Source organism: Nycticebus coucang, chromosome 18, assembly GCF_027406575.1.
Source record: "Nycticebus coucang isolate mNycCou1 chromosome 18, mNycCou1.pri, whole genome shotgun sequence".
Taxonomy (NCBI): Eukaryota; Metazoa; Chordata; class Mammalia; order Primates; family Lorisidae; genus Nycticebus; species Nycticebus coucang.
The window spans coordinates 27,777,949-27,803,091 of record NC_069797.1 but is presented as its reverse complement, the minus strand read 5'-3'; the positions used below and the strand labels follow the sequence as shown (position 1 = coordinate 27,803,091).

General features: G+C 47.3%; 1 protein-coding gene across 7 annotated transcripts in view; it reads left to right on the top strand.

The window, feature by feature from the left end:
* RAP1GAP2 (RAP1 GTPase activating protein 2) overlaps positions 1 to 25,143 on the top strand; it is a 261,007-nt gene that overhangs the window by 151,123 nt on the left and 84,741 nt on the right. For 6 of the 7 annotated variants that reach the window (XR_008375566.1, XM_053569493.1, XM_053569496.1 and 3 more), the window contains one exon: positions 23,382 to 23,417. Coding sequence is in view for 6 of the 7 variants with exons in the window: in XM_053569493.1 (XP_053425468.1) it covers positions 23,382 to 23,417 (36 nt within the window). In the remaining variant the exon portion in view is untranslated. Of the gene's footprint in view, positions 1 to 8,320; positions 8,453 to 23,381; positions 23,418 to 25,143 lie in introns of those variants that run through there. The other variant, XM_053569498.1, reaches the window with a different exon arrangement.

Sequence of the window (25,143 nt, the reverse complement as noted above, 5' to 3'; positions counted from 1 at the left end):
GGCAGCCTGACCCTCCCAGGTGCGGATACTGGTGAGGGTGAGTGCCCAGCCTGTGCCTGGCCTTGTAGGTTCAGTCTAAAGCACCCATGCACCTCCCTTCTCCAGTAGATGCTTCCTGGCCTGGGCCTGGGCCTGGGAGAGCTGGGTCATGGCAGCAGAGTGATCACTCCAGGGCTCCAATTCACCCTTCCCTCTGAATAGCTGTGTGGCCAAAGGACCTCCCAATTTAGTGACAACGGGGTAGGGCCTTGGGGACAAGGCACACCCTCTGCCCTTTGGGGAGTTGAAAGGATCCAGGAAGCTTGTTTGGGACTATAAGAGGCCAGAACTTTCTCTAGAGGGATCTGCTTTGCAATCAACTGCCTTAGCCCCATCCATCTGTGTAGCTGGGAGGCGACTTAGGGCTCCAGTCGCCCCAGCTGGGGTCCTGGACCTTCCGTATGACTCACCAGGCCCCCTGGTGGCCAGTGCCCTCAATACCAGATGGTAGCCCATGGCCGGGGCTGAGGGGTGATAAGCCCACCAGCTGCCTACTATACCAGCTGGGTAGACCCAGGGAGTCAGGCTGCTGGAAACAGGCCCCCACCACTGTGTCTGCTGCCAGCCTCTCCACTCAGGGGCCCCAGGAGACCAGGTCTGCATGGGTCCATGGCAGCAATCTCACACAGAATGAGGGCTTCTGCTGCTTGGTCCTGTGTTCCCTGCTTGGCAAGCTCATCTGCTGTTTCAGTTTTGCCCAGACTACAGCTTCAGCCCCGGGCCTTGGAGGCAGCCCCAGCCCTTGGAGCCAGGCATCAGCCCCACTTCAAATTCATGCACGGGAGGCACCGATCTCTTTTGGTAGGAAAAGGAATTGCTTGTGAGAAGAAGGCTGAGGCCTCTAACTTCATCCTCCTTCACTCTGCACGCCTCCTCTGTGGCCTGTGTGCTTCCAAGCTGGGAACGCTGGGCAGGCGAGTGAGAAACAGCAACAGATGATAACTGTTTATGGCAGGCGGGAGTATGTGGCTGGTTATGGGTCTTTGCCTTTGGGCCTATAAGCCTCCCTGAGGACTAGGTGTGTGTGTTTGCGATGAGTGTTCCTTATGTGTGTGTGTGGTGACTGTGAATGTTTGGGTAGCTCTTTGTTGTGTCATCTGTGGGTTTGGGGTGTCTGTTTAGAGTGGGTATTGTGGGACTCTGTGCTGGTGTGAACATATTCTCAACTCAGCCTGGGGAGGGAAGGTCAGCATTGCTACTTTAAACCTTGTTAGGGTCTCCATTTGCCCCAGCACCCCATTCATCAGCCCCAGCTGGCAAAAGGGGGCGGGGTAGTCATGTTATTTGACATATGGTTTATGGGAAAGAGAGCCGTTTAGCATCAAAGTCCCCATGTGGTTTTACATATATAATTAGGCTGTTGGAGCATAGGGACTGACTTAGGATCACTCAGGACCGAAGCAGTTATTTAGGTAATCATTAGCTAGAAGATGGGGAGGGAACAGACGTGCAATTTGCAGATGACCCCTTTCTTCTGGTTAGTCTGAAATGAATCTCTGGGAAGTGAGGAGGCTGGAGCCTCTCAGCCTTCCTCCTGCCGTCTCACTCTGCTGAGGGAAAAGTGGGTCTTTTAGGGACTGCCAGGGCCGAGTTGAGGTGATTCAGTTGGCATCTCAGAAGCACGAGTCCTCAAAGTTACTCATTTCCCATGACTTCTTTTCTGGCATTTGTCTTTTGCTCAACCAAACCCAGTGGCACAAATACATGTATTGACTTATTCAGTTCTCTTTCTGGCATATTTGATGAACGCCTGGTATGTGCTAGGCAAGGGACTGGCTGCAGCAATGTCCCAGTAATCTGTTGTCCTGGGTGGAGTAAGGTGTTAACAGGAAGAGCCCAGATAATTGAAATTCTGGTATAGCTAATCTGTAAACTTGTGTTTGCCACTTGCTAACAGTGGTGAGGGGGCTGGGGAGAGGGATGCTTTGCTTTTCTTCTTTGCTCTGAAGCAGGGGGTGCACAGCTGGATTGTTCCCGAGGTATGGTGGGTGCTGGGATAGCAAAGCTGTGGGGAAATTGACCGTGGCCATTAGGGTACCTAATGGTCTCTCTAGGGGACACCTGCAGCCCTATGGAGGGGAAAGGAGAGCAGCCAACTGTTTATCCTGTAATAAATCTGGAAACTGAGGAACAGAGAAAGGAGAGAGGGGAAGGTTTGTTGGTATATGGGATACGTCTTGCTATATGGTACCTTTGCTTTAGAAACAGTATGAGGTTACATCCTTCGACTTGGTCTTCCCCAGTTGCCCTGGGATTGAGTTGGGCAGTGAGAGTAGGATGCCTCTTTATTTTGGAGATGAGGGGAGTGAGCTGTGGGTCCCAGCCAAGGTACAGGCAGGACTAGGACACCCTCTGCAGGGGAAGCTGAGTTCATGGTTCCCTGAAATGATGCTGGACTCTGTCCTGAGTGGTGGGTGAGATGGAAGTGGGGAGCTCTGGGAGGTGACAGCTTCTCAGATAAAGAAAGGGGAGCAGGGACTTTGGGGTGCTTTCTACATCTGGTCTGTGATGAGTTCCCTCTGAATGGGCAAACCCAGATGCTGCTTCAGCCTTTTTTCCTTCCCCAGGCACAAGTCAAAGCCAGGATTAGAGGAGGAGGGGATTGGCACTGGGTTCTGTAGTGCCTGGTTCTTGACATTTGCTTGGTGGAGAGGGAGGTGGAGAGGCTTCTGCTGCCCTCAGGTTTTGTAGGGCAGCATGGCTGCAGTTTCCCTTCTCAAAGAGCCAGCAGGCAAGTGGGCAGAAGGGAGGGGAGGGGAGAGGGGAAGGAAGTGCAGTAATGTGAGAAGGTAAGTTGGAAAGCACCCTGATTTGTGGAGGAACCTTGGCTGGGGAAGAGAGACCACCGAGGAGTGAGTGAGGGAATCGGCCACGCATCTGACACAGCCAGACACCCACCCACCAGGGCCGATCAGGGAAAGTACGAGCCATGTGGCGCACGGCGCTCTGTGTTTTCCAGGGATGAGGCAGCTTGGAGGGAAGGAAAGATTTTCTGGGAGGCAGTACCACCCTTTGCTCCCAGCCTCTCCTTCTCAGGGGCCCCTTTATTAACCATTCCTCCGGGAGAGAGACAAGTGGCCCCAGGGATGGCCACTGGTGAGACCAACAACAGACCAGCTCCTGCCCACTTCCCTGCCTCTCAGCCTTTGCTTCGCCTGTTGCCTCTCCTAGAACACCTAACTCTTCTTTTCACCCTGTTACAGATCTAGCAAAGTTTGTCTTAAATAATCTGATGAGATTTCCAGGGCTATTTTTCTGATTCTCACACTGTGCGGCTGAGACCTGAAGCCAAGCTCCACTTTGGGGTGGGGGGTGAAGGCTGGAAGTTTCAAGTCACGCACTGGATCAGAACCAGGAGCTCTGCCAACTGGCACCACAAAGGTTGGCTTGGAGATTCTCCGTGGTGTGGACACCCTGCACCTGAACCAGTGCTGGGCAACTAGGGAGCAGAAACCACAGTTGTTTCCTGGAAACATGGCCCCAGGGCAGCCACACTGTTACAGTGCCCCTTATCATTTGCTATCATGCATAACCACTGATAGGGCCCATCATCTACTCTTCATTTTCATCCTGTTTATAATCTAGGTTGCTACAGTGCTTTAGTTTACAGTTGGCAGAGCATGTCCTTGAACTCTGCTGGTTCTTTTTTTTTTTGAGACAGAGTCTCACTGTGTCATCACAGCTCACAGCAACCTCAAACTCTAGGGCTTAAGTGATTCTCTTGCCTCAGCCTCTCAAGTAACTGGGACTATAGGTGCCTACCACAATGCCCGGCTATTTTTTTTTGTTGTAGTTGCCATTGTTGTTTGGCAGGCCTGGGCTGGGTTTGAACCCGCCAGTCCCAGTGTATGTGGCTGGCACCCTAGCCACCTGGTGGTTCTTGCATCCATCCTGGAAGAGAAGAATGATTTTTCCACTTTACAGATATGAAAATAGAAGTTTAATGAGATAAATGGGCTGGGCATGCTAGTACTTTGGGAAGCCAAGGCAGGAAGATTGCTTGAGGCCAGGAGTTCAAGACCAGCTTGAGCAACATAGCGAGACCCCTGTCTCTACCAAAAAAAGGAAAAATTAGCTGGGTGTGGTAGTGTGTACCTGTAGTCCCGCTACTAGGGAGGCTGGGGCAGGAGGATCACTTGAACCCAGGAATTTTAGGTTGCAGTGAGCTATGATGACACCACTAAGCTTCAGCGAGACCCTGTCTCAAAAAGAAAAGGAAAAACATAAATGAAGCACTCCCTTTAGCCAGCTGGTAAGAAATAAATGTGAGTCTTGTGATTTCAAGTTCAGTCTTCTTTTCACTACTCTAAGAAATAATTACTGAGTATAAGTATCTTCTACTGTATTTCATTGTTTCTAAGACACTTTCCCCTCCCTTCTTTTAACAACTCTGAAATCAGGATACATCCAACAAGCAACAGCATGCCATAGTGTTTTTGCTTTCTTAGCAGTACATAAAATAATGCGCTCCCTACAATGGATGTCATTCTAGATTTGATGAAATCTGGTGTGTGAATAACTCTGGTGTGGGTAGACCTGGTTTTCACCTGCTGCATCAGACAGTCTTAGCTATAAATGTAAAACAGAATATGATATTGCTATTTAACTCTCAGCCTTAGTTTACTCAACTATAAAGTGAGGCTAAAATAGTGCCCACCACACATGTGGTCATGAGGAATAGATAAGAGAACGTATGTACAGTATTTAGTCAGTGAGAGCTCAAAAAATGTCAGCCCTTCCCTGCCGCCCATCATGAAATTAATTCTATAAATTCAGTAGATTTCGAGCTGACAGACGTTGGTCAGTCAATTGCTGTTGCTATGGGTCAGGCACGTAAAAGTGTTCACATTTGTCATCTCATTTCATCTTTGGGAATACCAGGGGGTAGGGATCATTATTCCAGTTTTACAAATGAAGCAAATGAGGCCTGAGGTTGCACAGCTGGACGGAGCCTGGGCTGTGATTGGGATGCTGGCTAGACTCAGAGTCCAGTGTTCTTTTTATTGGACTACAGCTTCTGGTGAGAAATCACAGGCAAGGAGGGACTGCTGATCGGGTGGACGTGCTTCAGCCAGGGTATTTTATAATCGAATTATCACCACTGGGCTGGTTTAAAAGGAAGAGAGGTCTCATTCAGAGGCTCAGGTGGCTAATTTGACAGAGGGAAATGTGTGCAGACCTTAATCTCTTCTTTCTGTCTCCACTTCCAGTGGCCAGTGGCCAGTTTTGCCTTATAAGAAGGCTGTTTGTCTCCCTGGCCCTCATTCCTTCTTCTGCGCTTGGCTGTCCTTGGGGTTACCCCTCCTGGCCTGTGGGCCCTCCCCCAAACCGCGAGAGAGGTCAGAGTGGAGCCATGCTGCCACCTCTGCTCAGGACCCCACGGGGGACTGTGGGCCTCCCTGGCCAGCCAGGAGTCCCCTCCCTGCCTTCTGAGTATAACACAAACAAACACACTTACCTTTTTTCCCTACCCTTTCCTCCCTCTTCCTCTCCACTCTCCAAACCTCTTTCACCCAGGACACTTGGCTCTGCTATTAACAGGCTGTGTGACCAATTAACCACTCTGAGCTTTAGTTACCACCCCCTTCCCCCAGCTGGATTGTCACAAAGGTCAAGTGGGAAGTTGTGTGAAGGATTTTGATTCCTGTGTATCTGCAGGTGCAGAGCTTGGTTCCTTTTACCTCTGTGGCCTTATCTACAAAATGAGAAAAGCTCCCTCTGCCAAGTCCTCCCTGAGCTGCTTCCTTGCAGCACAGCCATGGCCCACTCCTCTGTGTGTCCGTGAAGGCAGTGACTTACCTCTATTCTTGTACTGGGTTGCAATTATTTGCTTCGATGATCATCTTAGTCACTAGACTGAAGTCAGTTCCTTTATTCAATTATTCACTGAGCAAGTATTTACCGAGTATTTATGTGCCAGGTACTGAAGGTACAAATGAAATGGGGGGCGGGGGGGACTGACAGTTAAATAAGAAATTACAAAAAAAAAAAAAAAGAAAGAAATTACAATGCAGAGACAGATGTGATTTGATAGGGCATGTACAGGATGGGAAGACTGCCTGGGGGAGGGGGTGGAGACCAGGAAGGCTTCCTGGAGGAGGTGATCTCCAAGTTCTAAAGAACAAGTAGGAGTGAACCAAGTAAACTGGCGTTGGGTAGGAGAGGGAGCAAGGCTGATCTTCCTTGGGCCCTCAGCTCCCAGCCTGTGCCTGGCCCAGAGATCAGTAAGTTGTCCGTCTCTCTTCCTCCTGGCTACTGCTGAATGCATTCCTGCACAAGGGTGGGAGCTTGGATCCTAGGTTTTCTGGACTCTGGGATGCTGTGGCCCAAGGTGTTGTAGAAGTGTCTTGGATATGGCATGTCCTTCCAGCCCAGGCCATGTTTTAGGAACTCGGGTGTGAGGAGGGAGGGTGTGTGGGCTCTACTAAATGACACACTGGCTGTAGGTAGGAATGGAGGTGAGCCAGAGCAGGTGTGGGAGGTTGGAGGAAGGGTGTTGAGGATGCAGGAGACTTACTTATCCTGGGTCCATTTTCCAGGGGAAGGAGAGAAAGGCTGAGATGGGAGAGGGAGGCTTATGAGCGTGGCTGTATCACTTCTCCTAAGATGGTCTTTTTATGTCAGAATTTTAAGAGTTGGAAGGGGCATTGCCAGGGTTCCCTCTAGCATATGGTTACTCTAAATGAGGGAAGTGGCCCTGTTTGTGTCCCAGAACCCTGTCCTTCTCCTTCCCTCACCTCTTCTGACCTCCAGTGCTGTTTCAAACCCCAGGGGATGGACCCATGCCAAGGCCTTCTCTGCCTGGCCTCAATTGAGCTGTGCCATCCCCCAGCCCCTGGGGATATTTTCTGGCCTCTCTGTTCTCCCTTGGGAGGCTGGTGTGGTTTCTGGAGCTGGAGCTGGAGCATGCGCAGAACAGGGCCGGGCTGGAGAGGGGCGATGTCTGGCAGCAGGCCGCGCAGACAGACGTGGGGAGGGAAGATCAATGATCATCACAGTCGCCATTTATGGAGAGTATTTGGTGCCTCTCCTCGCACTGGACACGATATACACACTGTGTCTTATTCTACACACACCTTGGGAAGTGGGTTACATTTCTTCCATTTCACAGATATAGAAACTGAGCCTCAGAGGCTGAGTAATGAGCCCACACAGCTTGTCAGCAGCAGGGCCCGAGTTGGTAGCTTGCCTGCTGCGTACTAGGTCTGGGGCTATTTCTGCCATACCACATTGCCTCCTTTCACAGGATTTAAAAATTCATCCCTTTCCTTCCAAGCTGGGGACATTGCTTTCCTCCCAAAGCCGGCATGGGACTGGGGCCCTGGATGGGCATGGAGTGTGACTGTGACGTGTTTATTAGTGTTGGAAAGAGACTGTGAGGCCCAGGGGAGCCCTGCACTGAGCCCGGGGCGGGCTCCTCCCTCCTCACACTCGAGTTCCTAAAATCCTGGCTCTGGCAGTGCCTCTGGGGCCTGAGCTGTAGATGCAGTTTTGAGTCTCCCCAAGCTATTCGCTTTATTTATTTTTAATTTTTCTTGTGGGATGGCCACAGGGCATGAGGACTTGCTCTCTTTATTTAAAGCACAGTGAAAATAAGTTTTTTTATAAAAACCAAAGTAACACAATTCAATGGATTAAAAAAAAAAAAAAACCCAGGCTGCACCCGAAAGAAAGCAATTTCCTGTGCCCCTGTTCCCCTTCCCACAACCCCTACCCCTGTGCAACCATTTACTCTTTTAGCTTTTTCTTCAAAGCTTTTAGGTGCCGTGAGGGCTGCTGGAATGCCTCTGAGGATGCAAGCACTTACCTTTCTTTTACTTTGTTTTTACTTTTCTTGCACATAGGGCTTCCCAGTTCGCAGATGGGGAAAATTGAGGCCCCAACCAAATGGGGTCTGCCTTGAATCCCACAGCACACCAGGCACTGGGTCTTCTTGGGGCATGGCACTGTTGCTGGCATTCTGTGCCCCAGTCCTGCTTTCTGTCTGACCTCACTCAAGGCAGGGGCAGAAGGGAAGAACACGTCTCAGCCCTTCATTTCCTATCTCAATGGGTTTCCTCTCACGACCTGCTGGCAGATTGCCTCTCCCTTGGAAGGGACCCCTGTGCCCTTATGACAAATGATGTGTGGCAGCCCCATCCTGGGCTCCCCAGAAGAATAGCGCTGGCAGAGGGGAGGTCAAAGTTCAGGGCTAGTACATGTGGACTAACAGCTTCGGGCGGACACCCAAATCCTGCAGTTCCTTGTTTGATCTTAAGGAAGTTGTCCAACGTCAGCAGCAGGAGTAGCAGCAGCTGCCACTGTGGGGGTAGCAGCAGCAGCAGCTGCAGCGGTGCCAAGGCAGACAGGGCCCCCCCGACTCACAGGGCACAGGCACTGGCAGAAGATGATGGATTTCTTAAAGAACCTTTTGGTGAGTGTCCTGGGGCTGTGGAGGAATTCCTATTCAGGCCCTGCTGCTGGAGGGGGTGGGAGGCAGAGCCCCTCCTACTGTCACCTGGCAAGGAGCCCCTCTGGCTGTCTGCCTGTCACTCAGAGGAAGGAGGATCAGAGATCAGGGACAGAGGGGTCTCTTTGTGGGGGATAAGGGAGGGCCAGGGACAGAGTCAGGGCCAAGCCTTTCCTCCCAGACCTGGATATTTGAGGTGGGTCCCAGCATGGGGCTGGGGAGAGCTCACCTGTTTGCTCTGCTGAGAAGGCTTCTTGGCTCTCTGCCAGGGCCTGAGGGAACCCATTGCCAACTGAAGGCTGTGCCCCAGGTGAGAATTTTCAGGGTGAGAGAGGGAGGGACTCAGCTGGGCTTCCGCCTGGCTCGGACACTTGGAGCTGGCCAGGCCAGCCCTGTGGGTCCCACCCCTCTCTTCTTTGTGCTGTGGTCCCCTGCGTCCTGTCACAGAGTCTCATGTGTGGCCAGTGTGAGACTCAGCATGGTGGGTCCTTTGCTGCCAAGCCAAACAGTCCCTAGAGGCTCTGTAAACCCCTGCCCCCCTTGCAGCTTTGCTGGGTCCTTTGAGTCCCATCCTGGTGATCACAGGGTGGGGCCCAGACCCGGCCAGGTCAGGACTGCTGGGCTCCTGTTCATTCCCTTCTCATAGGCTGGTTCTGTATTGTCCAGAGCAGAGCTTGATACTTGTGCCTTGGGGGCTATTTTGGCTCATAGAATTATTGTGTTTGATTCACAAGAGAGATTTAAGAAAGACTGAGTTGATTATCACTGTATAACAATTGGGAAGGCTCATGTAAAAATTTGGATTTCTGGCTTATCTTGAAAACTTGAAAACTCTAGCAACATTTGAGCTTGCATTTCTGCCCAGCAGCTTGGCTAGAGGTAAGGGGTGGCTCCCCTTTTGGAGTGGGTGTGTGCTGTTCAGTTCACCATTGTCTCACTCCTGCACTCACTTTTAAAAATTGAAGTGCAATTTATATAACTTAGAATTAATCAGTTTAAAGCGAACATGCCAGTGGCATTTAGTATGTATATAGTGTTGTGCAGACACCACCTTTATCTAGTTCTAAAATATTTTCATCATGCCCACATAAAACCCCATTAAGTAGTTTCTCCCTACTTTCTTTTTTCCTCAGCCCCCTGGTAACCACCAATCTGTTTTCTGTATTTATGAATTGACCTGTTCTAGATATTTTATATAAATGGAATCATTATGCTTCTGTATTGCAAAGGAAACAACCAACAGAGTGAAAGAGACAGCCTATGGAATGGGAGAAAATACTTGCAAATCATATATCTGATAAAGGGTTAATTTCCAAAATATATAAGGAACTCATACAACTCAACAGCAAAAAAACAAACCTGATTAAAAAAGTGGACTGAGGACTAGAATAGATGTTTCCCTAAAGAAAAGGTACAAATGGGCAACAGGTATTTAAAAAGATGCTCAACATCTTTAATTATCAGGAAAGTGCGAATCAAAACCACAATGAGAAAAACAAAACAAAACCATAATGAGATATCACTTCACGCCTGTTCGTATCAAAAACACAAAAGATTGGCGGTGCCTGTGGCTCAAGGAGTAGGGCGCCGGTCCCATATGCCGGAGGTGGCGGGTTCAAACCCAGCCCCGGCCAAAAAAATCACAAAAAAAAACCACAAAAGAATAGTGTGATGAAAATGTGTCAAACGGTCTATGAACCAAGTGTATGGTGCCCCATGATCATACTAATGTACACAGCTATGATTTAATAAAAAAAATAAATAAAATAAAATAACCCTCCCCCCCCCAAAAGATAACAAGTGTTGGTGAGGATGTGGAGAAACTGGAACCCTTGTACACTGTTGATGGGAATGTAAAATGGCACAGCTGCTATGGAGAACAGTATGGAGATTCCTCAAAAAACTAAAAAATTTAAAAACAGGCCAAGTGTGTGGCTCACACCTATAATCCTAGAACTCTGGGAGGCTGAGGTGGGAGAAGGATCCGTTGAGTTCAGGAGTCTAGACCAGCCTGAGCAAGAGTGGGACCCTGTCTCTACTGAAACAAGAAAAATTAGACGGTGTTGTGTCCAGGTATTCCTGTGGTCCCAGCTATTTGGGAGGCAGAGACAAGAGAATCGCTTGAGCCCAGGAGTTTGATGTTCTGTGAGCTAGGCTGATGCCACAGCATTCTAGCCTGGGTGACAGAGTAAGACTCTGTCTCAGGAAAAAAAAAAAATAAAAATAGAACTACCAACTTCATTCTTTTGCATGTGGATATTCAGCATTTTCCTGCCTCATTTGTTGAAAAGACTTCTTTCTCTAGGATTGGTCTTGGCACCCTTGTCAAAAAATAGCTGGCCATAGATGTATGGGTTTATGTTTGGATGCTTAATCTCTTCTGTTGGTTTATATGACTCTCCTTATGCCAGTACCACACTGATTTGCTCGCTTAGCTTTGTAGTGAGTTTTGAAATTAGGAATTATGAGTTTCCCAACTTTGTTCTTACTTTTCAAGAATGTTTTGGCTATTCTGGATGGAGTTTCCTTATTAAGTTTAAGATCAGCTTTTCAATTTCTACAAAAAAAAAAAAAAGACAGCTAGGATTTTGATTAGGGATTACATTAAATCTGTAGATCCCTTTGCATGGTATTGCCATCTAAATAATCTTAAATCTTCCAATCCATGAACATGGTATATCATTCCATTTATTTAGGTCTTTAATTTGTTTCAGCCATGCTTAGTAGTATTCAGTGTGTAAGTCTTTTGGTTAAATTTATTCCTAGGTATTTTATTCTTTTTGATGGTATTATAAATGGAATCATTTTCTAATTTTCCTCTTCTGATTGTTTATTGCTGGTGTATACAAACACAACTGATTTTTATACTCTGCAATTCTGCTGACTTCATCAGCTCTAGCAGGCTTTTCTTTTTTCTTTGTGTAAATTCTTTGAGGTTTTCTATATAGGATCATGTCATCTGAAATAGAGATAGTTTTATTTCTTCTTTTCCATTGTGGGTGCCTTTTACTTCTTTGCTATGGATAGAACTTACAGTAATTGAATAGTGGTAAAATTTGGCATCCTAATTTTGTTCCATTGAGTGTGATGTTAGCTATGTTTTTGTTTTTTAATGCCCTTTCTGTTTAGGAAGTTCTCTTTATTCCTAATTTTCTAAGTAACTTCTTTTTTTATTGTTGGGAATTCATTGAGGGTACAAAGAACCAGGTTACACTGATCGCATTTGTTAAAGTCCCTCTTATAATTGTGTCCCACCCCCAAGAGGTGTGTCACATACCGTGACCCCTCCATCCCCCTCTTATTCCCTCTCTCTGCTCCTCCATTCCCCCATTTTTGTGACTTATATCATAAAAAAGATACTGGATTTTGTCAGGTACTTTTTTTTTTGCATCATTTCAGATGATCATGTGAGTTTTTTCCCTTCATTCTATAAATGTGATATATTATGTTGATTTTCTTATGTTGAATCAAGTTTGGATTCTTGGGATAAACCCCACTTAGTCATGATATACAGTAGAACTTCCATAGTTGATCACCTCCCTACACTGACTACCTCCTTAAGTTGACCTAATTTTCATAGACCGGACATGCACCACATGTACATATCAGTACAGTAGGCCTAGCTCCTTATGTTGACCACCTCTATGTTGACCAGTTTGTTGCAGTCCTTTGGGTGGTCAACTTACTGTATAATAATATGCTGTTGGATTTGGTTTGATGGTATATTTTGAAGATTTTTGGCCTCTGTATTCTTACGGGATATTGATCTGTAGTTCTTTTGTGGTTCTTTTGTATGGCCTTGGTAATGCTGGCCTCATAGAATGAAAGTTAGGAAGTGTTCCCTCCTCTTCTATTTTTGGCAGAGTTTGAGAAGGATTGGTGTTAGTTCTTTTTTAAACGTTTGGTGGACTTCACTATGAAACCATCTGGTCCTGGGCTTTTCTTTGTTGGGAGGTTTTTAATTACTACTGATTCGATCCCTTTCTTCTTATCCTTTCACTCTTTTAGGTTGCTTGCCTTGTGCCTGTAGTCATTTGCATCTTCAAGTCCTGTCTTAGAGATTTAAATATGAGTCTGCCTAATTTAAGCTGTGCTATAAAAACCTAGCCATCTTCCCACTCTTCCCCACCTTGCCCCATGTCTACTCTGGTATCTCTGCTCAGAAATGGTCCCTTTTACATACCACTGGCCTTAAATATGACTAATTCCATAGGCCAGTGGTTTTTGAAGTGTAATCTCCTAGGAATATATTAGAAATGCAAATTGTCTGGCCAAGAATCAGAAACTTGAGGTGACTTAGAAGCTTGTTTTAATTAGACTCCAGGTGACTCTATTGCATTACGACTGCCATAGGTAGTAGGGAGCCATTGCAGGCTCCTGGCCCCAGATGGCATTGTGAAGTGGTGCCTGTGAAGGACTGTAGCAGCAGAGGAGGTGTGAGCAGTGGGGGTTGGGAGGAGGGGAGACCAAAGGAAGGGAAGAGGAGGAAGCAGGCTGATTTGCTGGGGATGGTGGGGGCGGGGGCAGCTTATCATCAGGGCCCTCCCTTGGGTTTGGGGTGGCTGTCCAGGGTACAGTCTGCAGCCAGGGAATAGACAGTTGTTACTATGCAGAAACACTGGCCTGTTCAGCGCTGACTCTAGCCAGCCCTGGCCACTCCCAGGCCTAAGACTCAGGCTTCACTGTCTGCTTCATCCTCATCTTACTTGGCAGAATATTTTGTCATTCTTGAGCATCTACAGTTGTAGGCCCAGGGATACAACAGTGAATAAGATAAGCAGATAGCTCGGCCCTCATGGACTTTCTGTTCTGATGATCTACCCTTCTGCAGCCAGGCTGGTGACCAGCTGGTTCTTGGCCTGCCTGTCTCATGGGTGGAGTCCTCTGAGCCAGTGGGAGAGCCAGGCAGTGTGGTCAAGCAGGTGTGGGACACATCCAGTCTAGCTCCTGAGGCAATGTATGCTCTGGGTTCCCCCAGCTTTCCAAAAACCTCTTTATAAAACTCTTCAGAAGGCATTGTCTTTTGTGATGTCTTCTCTCTCCTTGGGGACCAGACACTTCTTTGACCTTTTTTTGAGATAGAGTCTCACTCTGTTGCCCTGGGTAGAGTGCTGTGGTGTCATAGCTCACAGCAACCTCAAACTCTTGGGCTCAAGTGATCCTCTTGCCTTAGTCTCCTGAGTAGATGGGACTGTAGGTGCCCACCACAACACCTGGCTAATTTTTCCATTTTTAGTAGTGATAGGGTCTTGTTCTTGCTCAGGCTGGTCTCGAACGCCTGAGCTCAACTGATCCTCCTGCCTTGGCCTCCTGGAGGCCTGGAGTCTAATAGGCATATAGGTGTGAGCCACTGTGCCTGGCTGATGCCGTTTTTTCCTCCCTTCCAGCACTGCCTGGCTTGCATTGCCACCCCATTTTCCTGGGACCTATGTAGGTGGAAAATGCCTTCTCTGTGCGTGTCTCATAATGTTTCTCATTGCTGTTGACATGGCTGTGTCCCCCCATTATGTGTCGTGGGTTGAGGTGGGCAGGGAGGCAGAGCTCGAGAAGCTCTGCACACTCTGCTCCTGTGGTCCTGCCACAGCCCTGTGCACCAGCACTGCTATCAGCCATACTCCAGGGTACAGATGCTCAGACAGCATTGTCCTGCGCTGTGAGCAGTGGGTGTGTGGTACCTCGGGGTGGGGTGGGGGGCAGTGCATTTACAAGGCTGCACACACACAAACACACCCCTGCCTCAGGAAGCAGAGAAAAGCCCAGAGCTAGGTTGCAGGTGGGTGGCAGTGGGCCTTACTTTTCTAACTAGGGTCAGAAGGGAAGAGATGGAGGAGAGAGTGGCAGGTGTGTTGGTGGGAGTCTCATGAGCTGGGCTGCAACAAGGAGGGAAGACTAAGCGGCCGCCTATCCGTAGGGAATGGCCACGTCCACGTGTAGATCTGCTGTGGACCAGAGGGAGGCAGGCGGTGGCTCTCCTGTGCTTACACAAACATCGTCTCCTACTTCTTCACTGCCTGGATAGTGGGGCAGCAAGAGGGGCACTGGGAAGGATTTCTCGAGGTTTCCCAACCCCCGTTACTCCTTGCAGTTCCTGTTCACATCTGTTCCTGCTACCTGGGACCTCCTCCAGTGCTCTGTCTCCAAGGAAGACCAGCTGGTTTCCACATCAGGAGGTGGGGAGGACAGAGACTGAACCTGGAGCAAACTGCAGGTCCTTGGCCGAGCACTGGCTCTGCGTGGTCATCTCACAGCCCATTCGGGGGAAATGCTGGCCGCCTTGCTGATTGGGTGGCACCAGCTGTTGCTAATAATAAATTAGCTGCGCTGATGCTGCTATGGAGGGGAGGCCAAATTACATTCCTCCGTGAAAATCCAGTGGCTTCCTGGTGGAGGGAGATCCCCTTCCTAAGGGTGCCCCTGGCAGGAACATGCCAGTGAGGCAGTGAGCATTTGTTGAGTGCCTGCTGTATGCCCTTGGATGTGTATGTGTGTGGCAGTCTCAGGGTGTGTGGACAAGGGTGGGTCTGAATGGCTGAAACTGCTGTCCCAAGGTAGCCTGAGTCACCCAGCCTCTGGGCGGAAAAGGAGACTCTCTGCCAAGGCTGGAAGTGTCCTGCTGGAAAGTTCAACAAGTCCCAGCTGAGGCCAAGTTGCCACTGGCTGATTTCTGCTCCTGGGCACTGTCCACAGGGAATCGCCCACTCAGCGCATTACTCATGGCTGAGGCTGAATCACAGCCCTAATTCTCACCACCTGTGCCAGCCCCAAGGCCCTGGAGCATCTTCATTCAGGAAATACGGATCCATCTTTACTAGTAATCTGAACACACGGTGCCTGGGAAGACTGACAAAAGTCAAGCAAAGCTCAGTATCCTAAAGCTAGACCGTCTTCCAGCAGGACAAAACCTGTTTCTGGGCTGGGCTTTTCTCCTAGTGGTTACTGCTACTGAGCATTTGCTGTGGACCAGGTTCTTTCTTTTCTTTTCTCTTCTTTTATCTCTTTTTCTTCCCTCCCTCCCTTCCTTTCTTTCTTTTCTTTTGTTATTGTCTAGCATAATTAACCCATTTATCACAGGTGAGTAATGTCTGAAAAGGTAGACCATCTCCTGATCTTTCAATTCCACAGCCTTCCAATGGTGGACTTTACTGTGACAGTCGAAGTGTATGGCAGGTCCACAACAGCTGCTGTTTGTACCCAGAACCACAATGCCAGAACCCCATAGCTCATCTCTTTGTCTTAGTTTTGCCACAGAAGGAGCAAACATGCTTGGAATGCTGTCTGATTTCATTTTATGTTCCATTTTCTAGAGGGAGGTACTTAGCGGGTCCTGTATTTACTGACCATTGTGACCTTCTTGGCTTGTTTGGTCATGTCACTGAAAATTAGGACCGAGCCCAGAGACGACGGGCACTTCCTATGCGTATTCTCACTTCATCCCCATAAGAGCCCTGAAAGTCAGGGCTTGGTTCTGTTTTCAGGTGAGGAAATGAGAGGATTTGAGAGGTTTACGTGCCTCATGCCACACAGCTGGACAGTAGTGGGTAGATTACTCCCCAGACCTGGTCTTAGTCCACTGGGCCCTGCTGCACCCAAACCTAGGTTGCTATACCCTGCCTTGCAGGTGAAACCGGAATTCCTGACGTTCATTGTCAGGCCTGGAGCCCAGGTCTCTTTTCTCATCTGATTTTTGGAGTGTCTGAGCCAGGGGCTGCACACGTCCAGCAGACTGATCCATTCACTATTCGACAAATATACATCATGAGTCTTTCCTTTGCCACCTTTGCCCACACAGTTCCCACTGCCTGGGTACCATGCCTTCTTTATCCTTTTCTATCAAATGATTTATCTGTGTCTTTAAAATCTACCTGTGCTTTACAAGAAGCCTTCCTTTGTGTGTGGGTTTTAAGATAATGTTCCAAATTCTTTGATACTTCTACGGTGGACTCTAAATTGCCTCCTCCAGTCTGGGCTGGACTTGGACACTCACTTCTGATGAATAGGATAGTGGAAATGATGTCTCAGAGTAGGTCATAAAAGGCCTATGCCTTCCTCTGCATGCATGAGAGACAGTTCTCTCATTGCTTGTTCGGGGGGGAGGTTAGCTGCCATGTTTTGAGGACACTCAAGCAGCCTTGTGGAGAGGCCCATGTGATGAGGAACTGAGGCCTCTTATCAATATCCACACCATGCACCACGTGGGTGCTGCAGGTCTGGTAAGCCTTCAGGCAACCACAGGCGCTGCTGACATCCTGACTGCAACTCTGTAACTGCATGAGAAACCCTGAGCCAGAACTGTACCACTAAGCCACTCTGGAATTACTGACCTGCGGGAGTTGTTTTCAGCCTGTAAGTATTGGAGCACTTTGTTACACAGCTATGGAGAACTACACTTGGTCTCCCAGCAAGAAGTGCTTCATGCCCTCTCAGAACCACGGTGGCACTGGTCATTATAACCTAACCCTGGACAGCTTTGTCTCATAATTAAGATCAAGTACTCTGGAAGTAGGGCCCTCGCCTAGCACTTATTTTCAGCATTTAATGTGTGCTTTAAAAGTCCTAAAAAGGGAGGGGCTATCTGACCAATAGAAGGCCGTTGTCTGAAGACACACCTAAAGAATTTTTTGATCAGCAGTCAGATAGCAGTGAGCTGGTTTTGGGGAGCTTCTTAGTTTGTAATACACAGAGCCAAGGACACTCTGGAATGAATTGGCCTGCATTTGGGGCTTCCCGCAGGCCCTAAGGACTGTGCACCTGCTCCTCTGGACACACTCTGTCATGAAGCTGGGGAGAGCAAAGGAAGGACTGCCAGCGCCTCACTCAGGTGTCAAAGTCTTAAAAACATCAAATAATTGCAAAAAAATGTATGTTTTTAAATTTTTGTAGGAAATTTAAAAAATACTGAAAAGCAAAAAGGGAGAAAAAAGTCATCCTTACCCTGTACCTCATTTCGCCATGTGTCATTCAAGTTATTGTTCTCTGGAGGGGTGATACATCCACTCACATGTGGTCTTACATGTATATATGCAACCTGTTTTTTATCTTTAATTAGAAAAAGTGGAATCATCTTGTTCGAAACCCTATTTTTCTCACTTAGCAACACATTGTGAATCTTTGCGCTTGTATAATCAACTTATGTAATCTCCTAGTATTTTATGGTGTGGGTGTACTCTGGGCATTATTTACCTTTTCCTTCACAGGTGGGTACTTTTCCCCATACTTTTTTGCCTATAAATAATGCTATGACAAACATCCTTGCATGTGTGTCCTTGTGCTAGTGCCCAAATATTGTTTTAGGGTAAATTCCCCAGAGTGGGTTTATTGGACCAAAGGATATGAACATTTTATAGGCCAAAATGCACTTACCTGTAGTTCCTGTGTCCTTGACAACACTGGCCAATCTGATAGATGAGAGATGTTATCTTATTACTATCTTTAATTTCTTAAATAACCTAGGAGGTTGGGCATGTTTCCATGAGTTTATTGGTCATTTTATGTTTGTCTTTTAGCAGTTTGTTCATGTCTTTTATACTTCCTTCTTTCTTCTTCCTCCTTCCCTTCCTTCCTTCTTTCCTTTCTCCCTTCCTTCCCCTTCCTAATCCTTCCCTCCTCTTCCCTTCCCTTCCATTTCTCTTTTTTATTTAAAAAAATTTTTTTTTCATTCCTCTTTTTTAGAGATAGGGTCTCACTCTGTTGCATGGGGTGGAGTGCAGTAGCATCATCATAGCTCACTGCAACCTCAATTTCCTGGGCTCAAACAATCCTTCTGCCCCAGTCTCCTGAGTAGCCAAGATTACAGGTACACGTCACCATACCTGGCTAACTTTTGTATTTTTTTGTAGAAATGAGGTCTCACTATGTTGCTGGTGTCAAACTCCTGGCCTCAACCAATTCTCCTGCCTCAGCCTCCGGAATGCTCAGATTGTAAGATGTGAGCTACCATACCCGGCTCACATTTTTCTAATTTCTTTAGAAAACTTATTTATTTATTCAAGTTTAATTGTGCAAGTAATGTGGGTCTACGAATTTGGGAAGTAGGCCTAATATAAAGTAAAATTGCCTTCAACACTCCTGTCCCTTTTCTGATATAATCACTTTTTTTTTTTTTTTTTTTCTGACAGAATCTCAAGCTGTTGCCCTGGGTAGAGTGCTGTGACATCACAGTTCACAGCAACCTCAAACTCTTGGGCTCAAGCGAGTCTCTTGCTTCAGCCTCCCAAGTAGCTGGGACTATAGGCGCCCACCACAACACCCCACTATTTTTGTTGTTGTTGTTGTTGCAGTTGTCATTGTTGTTTTAGCTGGCCTGTGCTGGGTTTGAACCTGCCAGCCTTAGTGTATGTGGTCGGCGCCCTATCCACTGAGCTTTGGGCGTTGCCCCTATATAATCACTTTTTGATAGTTTGAGGTATATTCTTCCAGCTCATTTTCTATGCATTTATAGACACGCATACAGAAAGCTATAGGTTCTGTTTTTAAGGTTTTTTTTTTTTTTTTGTAGAGACAGAGTTTCACTGTACCGCCCTCGGTAGAGTGCTGTGGCGTGACACAGCTCACAGCAACCTCTAACTCTTGGGCTTACGCAATTCTCTTGCCTCAGCCTCCCAAGCAGCTGGGACTACAGGCGCCCGCCACAACGCCCGGCTATTTTTGTTTGCAGTTTGGCCGGGGCTGGGCTTGAACCCGCCACCCTCGGCATATGGGGCCGGCGCCCTACTCACTGAGCCACAGGCGCTGCCCTTTAAGGTTGTTTTTTATAAAAGTTGGGATCACATTCAATATATTGTTCTCTGATTTGCTCCCCCCCACTTAGTATATCTTGGAGAGCGTCTGTGTAAGCAACGTAAATCTATTGCTTTCTTTTTGAATGGTTGCATCGTTATTGAACAGTTATAGCATATAATTCCTATAACATAAAGTCATCCATTTAACCTGTACAATGCAGTTTTTTTTTTTTTTTTTGTATATTCACAGAGGTATGCAAACACCACCATGATCAGTTTAAGAACATTTCAATATGCCAAAAAGAAACGCAGTAACTTTTAGGCATCACTCTCTAATCTCCCTTGCCCCTTAGACTAAGCAGCCACTCATCTACTTTCCTTTTTTATGGATCTGCCCATTCTGGATGGTTCAAAGAAGTGAAATCATACAATGTATGGTCTTCTATACGTCTGCCTTCTTTCACTGGGTATAGTGTTTTCAAGGCTCTACCGTGTTGCAGCACGTATCAGTACTTCCTGCTGTTCCATTGTATGGATACAGACCACATTTTGTTGAGCCATTCATCCGTTTATGGACGTTTGTGTTGTGTCTGTCCACCTTTTGCAGGCGGGAATAATACTGCTGTGAATATTCTTGTGGAAGTGTTTGTTGAGTACCTGTTTTTAGTTCTTTAGGGCGTATACCTAGGAGTGGAATTGCTCAATCACATGACACCTCTATGTTTAACTTTCTGAGGAACTGCCAAGTAATTTCCACAGCAGCTGCACTGGTTTACATTCCTCTGAGCGATATATGAGGGTTCTAATTTCTCCGCATCCTTGCCACCACTTGGTGTTTTCTGTTCTTTGAGTATAGCCGTCTTAGTGGCATGATTGGCATCGCATTGTGGTTTTGATTTGCATTTGCTTATGATATCGAGTGTCTTTTTGTGTGCCTATGATCAATTCGTGTATCTTCTTTGGGGAAATGTGTATTTAGATCATTTGTCCATTTTGAAATTGAGTTGTCCTTTTGTTATTTGCGTTGTAAGAGTTCTTTATATATCCTAGCTACAAGTCCCTTATCAGGTATATGATTTGCAAATATTCTCTCCTCCTCTGTAAATTGTTTACTTTCTTGATAGTGAATGTGAGCAATTAGTGTTAGTATTTCTTTGAGTGTTTGTTAGAATTTACATATGAAGCCGTCTGGGCCTGGGCTTTTCTTGGTGGGAGGGTTTTTTGATCCTTAATTCAGTGTCTTTATTTGTCATATGTCTTTTCATATTTTCTGTTTCTTATAGACTCAGTTTTGGTAGTTTGTGTTTTTCTAGGAATTTGTTCATTTCATCTAAGTTATCTAATTTATTGACACGGATTTGTTTATAATACATGTATTTGTATGAATGCAGCTTATTTTAACCAATTTCTTATAGATAGCTACTTAAGTTGTTTCTTCTTTTTCTTTTTTTTTTTTGAGACAGAGTCTCACTATGTTGCCCTCAGGAAAGTGCCGTGGCATCACAGCTCACAGCAACCTCAAACTCTTGGACTTAAGCAATTCTCTTACCTCAGACTCCCAAGTAGCTGGGACTACAGGCGCCTGCCATAATGCCCAGCTATTTTTTGATTGTAGTTGTCATTGTTGATTAGCTGGCCCGAGCTGGGTTTGAACCCCCCAGCCTTGGTGTATGTGGCTGGTGCCGTAGCCACTGTGCTATGGGTGCCATAATACTTTTTTTTTTTTTTTTGAGACAGTCTCACTATGTTGCCCTCGGTAGAATGGTGTGGCATCACAGCTCACAGTAACCTCCAACTCCTGGGCTTAAGCAATTCTCTTGCCTCAGCCTCCCAAGTAGCTGGAGTACAGGCACCTGCCACAATGCCCGGCTATTTTTTTTTGCAGTTTTTGGCTGGGGCTGGGTTTTGAACCCTCCACCTCTGGCAAATGGGGCCGGTGCCCCCCTCCTTTGAGCCACAGGTGCTGCCCTACTTTTTTTTTTTTTTTTTTTTATAGTTGCAGTTGTCATTGTTCCAGCTGGCCCAGGTCAGGTTCAAACCTGCCACCCTCGATGTACTTGGCTGGCGTCCTACCCACTGAGCCACAGGCACCGTCAAGTTGTTTTCTTTTTGTACTATTATAAACAATGATACAATGAACATCTTAGTGTAGCCATCTTTGTGTATATGTGCAAATATGGGTTATTTATTAGGAGTGGAATTGCTGGGTCAGAGGTCTGTGTACTTAAAATGTTGATTGTTTTTGCTCCACTGTCCGCTTTCTGCTCATCTTTCTATCCCTGTTGATTTGTGTAAACTCTTCATGTCTGGTAATCTTGACCTCTTCGAGACTGGAGTTGGCTGGAACGTGTGTGTGAACGGTGCATTTGCACCCAGAGCAAGTGGGAAGGGTAGGTTTGGGATCCGGGTGTTTGGTGGCTGCTCTTGGTCTAAGGTGTTGGATGTGGATGCCACAAGCCCACCCCTGTGCAGTCACATGTGAGGTTTCCAGAACCTAGATTACTAAATGCTGATAGGTAAGAGAGGTTCTTTTTTTTTTAATAGAGAGAATCTTATTCTGTAGAATATAGTGGCATCATCATAGCTCACTGGAACCTCCAACTCCTGGGGTCGAGTGATCCTCCTGCCTTCCCGAGTAGCTGGGACTACAGGTGACTGCCACCATGCCCAGCTACTTTTTTCTATTTTTAGTAGAGAAGAGGTCTCACACTTGCTCAGGCTGGTCCTGAGCTCAAGTGATCCTCCTACTTTGGCTTCTCAGAGTGCTAGGATTACAGGTGTGAGCCACCGGGCGTGGCCGGAAAGAGGCATTTTGCAGGGCTGTGTCTCTACAGAGGTCCTTCTTGTGGAGGTTCTGAGAATTTTGAGAGCAGTGGGAGCTCCAGGCAGTTCTGGCCCATTGGTGCCTGCAGAGGAAGGAAGAGTGTCTGGAGGCTGTACCTCTGCATGAAGAACTGACCAGGTCTGACATCTCTTCCTCATCCCTGCTTTCTGTTCCCTCCTGTTCATCTGGGGACTGCCTGCCTGTTCTGGGCCCTCATTAACTCATGGCTGGCCAGTGCGCAGGCGTGAGCAGTGCTGTTCGTATAAGGGAGTGTATCTGTATTCATGACAGTGGGGTCTTCTGAGGGACCTCTGTGTTTTTTTAGGGTATAGCTTCCAACCCTGTAGCCCTTCCATTCTACTTCCTTTTTCTCCTATTTGTCTTTACTGGAGTTTACGAAAGTGGCACCAAAGTAGTTTAAAGGTTTAGATCACTGTTTTTCAACCTTTTTTTATCTCACGGCATACTTGAACCTATAAACTTCCCAGGTACATTTGAATTATGTTGCTGAAAAAAAGAGTAAAAATAAATGCGTTCTATCCTTTGAACTTCTTTCAAAAATAATTTAATTAATGATCTTTAAAGATTCTCACAGCACACCTAAGATCCTCTCATGGCACATCAGTGTGCCAAGGCACACGGGTTGAAAATCACTGGTTTAGGCAACTGCAGTTTGAGATTTTTAAAACAATCCATTCAGGCCCCTGGAGGCTACAGGTCAGTGGTTTTCAGGCTTTTCTTTCTGAGTGTTAGGGTCCCATGGCAGGGCCCAGGGGGAAGGGGACAGGGGCAGGCAGAGGTGGTGCATCAGGGGCTCAAGCCCCATGTGGCTGCACCGGCGGCAGCAGCCCTGCTCTCCTTGGTTTTCTGCATCTGGTTTTACGTGAGGTTCTATATGAGGAGACTGAGGGCTCTATTGCCATAGAAGTTGGAAACTACTTACACTGGACATCTTGGCCCCTCTGTTGGGTTGCAAACATCCTAAACACGACTCCTGCTGGAGGCGGAATCCGAAGGCAGAATCGTGGGGGCTCACGGGCATTTTGGGGAACTCAATTTTCCCGGGGGCCCCACAGACCCTGCTTCTTTGAGGGAGCCTGGGCGGTTGCTCTCCCCAGGGCCATTTGCCAGACCAGGCGTGTTTTATTTTCTCTTTTGTTGTGTGGGGTGTTCTGGCCCTCCAGCCCTGCAAAGGCAAAATCACATTATCTTCTGTCTTGATCCAAATGAATTTGGTCCCCAGGGAAGCCCCAGGCTTAGCTTCTAGACAGTGGGTGAGGAAGAGGCTTTCTCGGCTAGCTCCTGGACTAATATCCCATCTTTATCTCCCTACCCTCTTTGTGTCTTCCAGTCAGCAGAGTTCTTTGAGATGCTGGAGAAAATGCAGGTGAGTGTTAATCCCCAAAGTGGGGAGGAAGCTGAAACCTGGATGCGGGTGCTGTGGGGGCCTCGCTGGTGGGCAGCACTCGTGGTACCTTGGAGGGAGGGTCAGAGGAGAGACAAGCACAGTCCCCTTGGCCTGGACACCCGGGGGCAATTTTGCTATTGAAAGACACTTTGGGAAGACCCTTACCTGCCGGAGAGGGAGGCTAAAAAGTAGAACTTCCCCAATAAAGCAGCCAGGGACTCCATAAACCCCATGGATGTGTTGTTTTTGGAATGAGTTGGCAAGAAAGCCTGAAAAAACTAGCTCTTCCTTAGAGGAGTCATCTCATGTCGGGGATATAGATTGGCAGGATGGGAGGCAGACCTGAGTTCAAATCCAGCCCCAAACATGAGCACAAGTTCCTTACCTTTTCTAAGCATTTGTAAATAAATCAGCATAAAAAGACCCACTTACCTGGTGGTTGGGATGAACTGAGATAATATATGTAAAAATACTTGGTACCCCCTAGTAAAAATCAGTTTGCAATGTGGGAGTTCAGCTCACAGGTAAGAGCTGCTGCCCTAGGGAATGTGTATAGAGGTCATAACTGATAAGTGTGGAAAGACTGCAAAGAAGAGGCTGATAAGAGCATGCCTATTTCAAGCACTTCTCAGGGCTCAGAAAGTGGCAAGCATTATTTCTTCCTGATAAGGCCTTCCCAAGTAGGTTGCTATTATTATCATCCCCATATCACAGATGAGAAAACTGAAACGCGTAACTTTTAAGTAAAGCACTTAAAGTTTATGCCTCATAAGTAGCTTCAGAGCCAGAGGTTTGGCTGTTGTATTATGACGGTAGATGCTCCAGGCTCGAGGGAAGAAGTTTCTGTACTAACCCTCCAGAAGTTCTGGGAAGAGGGGCAAATGTGGTGCCCCTGGCAGTTTCGAGATATAGGTACAGTGCCCAGGTCTTTTGATGGTGGGGAGGGGAGAGGCTGTTGGAAGGAAACATATTATTAGTGGTGTGTCATTACTACAAGCAAATTATTAAGATCTGGCTTCATACCCAGCAGTGTGTAGACTACAAACTCATACGCTTTTAGGGAATTTGTAATCAAGTTGTAGAAACGAGGATGGTGTATGTGGTGACAGCAAGTAGTGGGAGTTAGTGTATAATTAAGTGCTCAATGGCTTGGAGCAAAGCTGGGATTTTCGCCTCAAGTCAGTGGGATCTGGGGGCTCTGAGAAGCTGGGGAAGTTCTGCTTTTGCTGCCTTCTCTCTCCCCTAAACCACCCCTCCTAGATGGAGCTGCCCATGTCCTCCGCAGAGGGCTGTTCTGAGCACATAATTCAGCCCCACTTAACTGGCTTCATGTTGTTCTGTTGTTTAGAGGCTGCTGGGCTTGTCTGTCTTCTCAGCTAGCCTGGGATCCCCTCGAGGGAAGGGGTCTGTGTCTCCACTGTGGTTGACACCCATGGGTGTCTCAGTTGGGGCCACTGAAGCCACACTTCCTAGTGTTAAGTCTCTACCATGTAGAGATGTAGGAAGCTCTCCCATAGGAACCCATGGTGGTGGAGTGTGCTGCCCTGTCCCGAGTGTGGGCTTCATTTCTTCTCCTCTTGCAATTGTGGAAACTGAGCCTCAGAGCATCTGAGTGCCCAGGTGCCTCTGCTAGTTGTGCAGAGCTGAAACTAGGATCCAAGACTCCTGATTCATCATCCAAGGGTCCAAGATTTGAAGGAGGGTG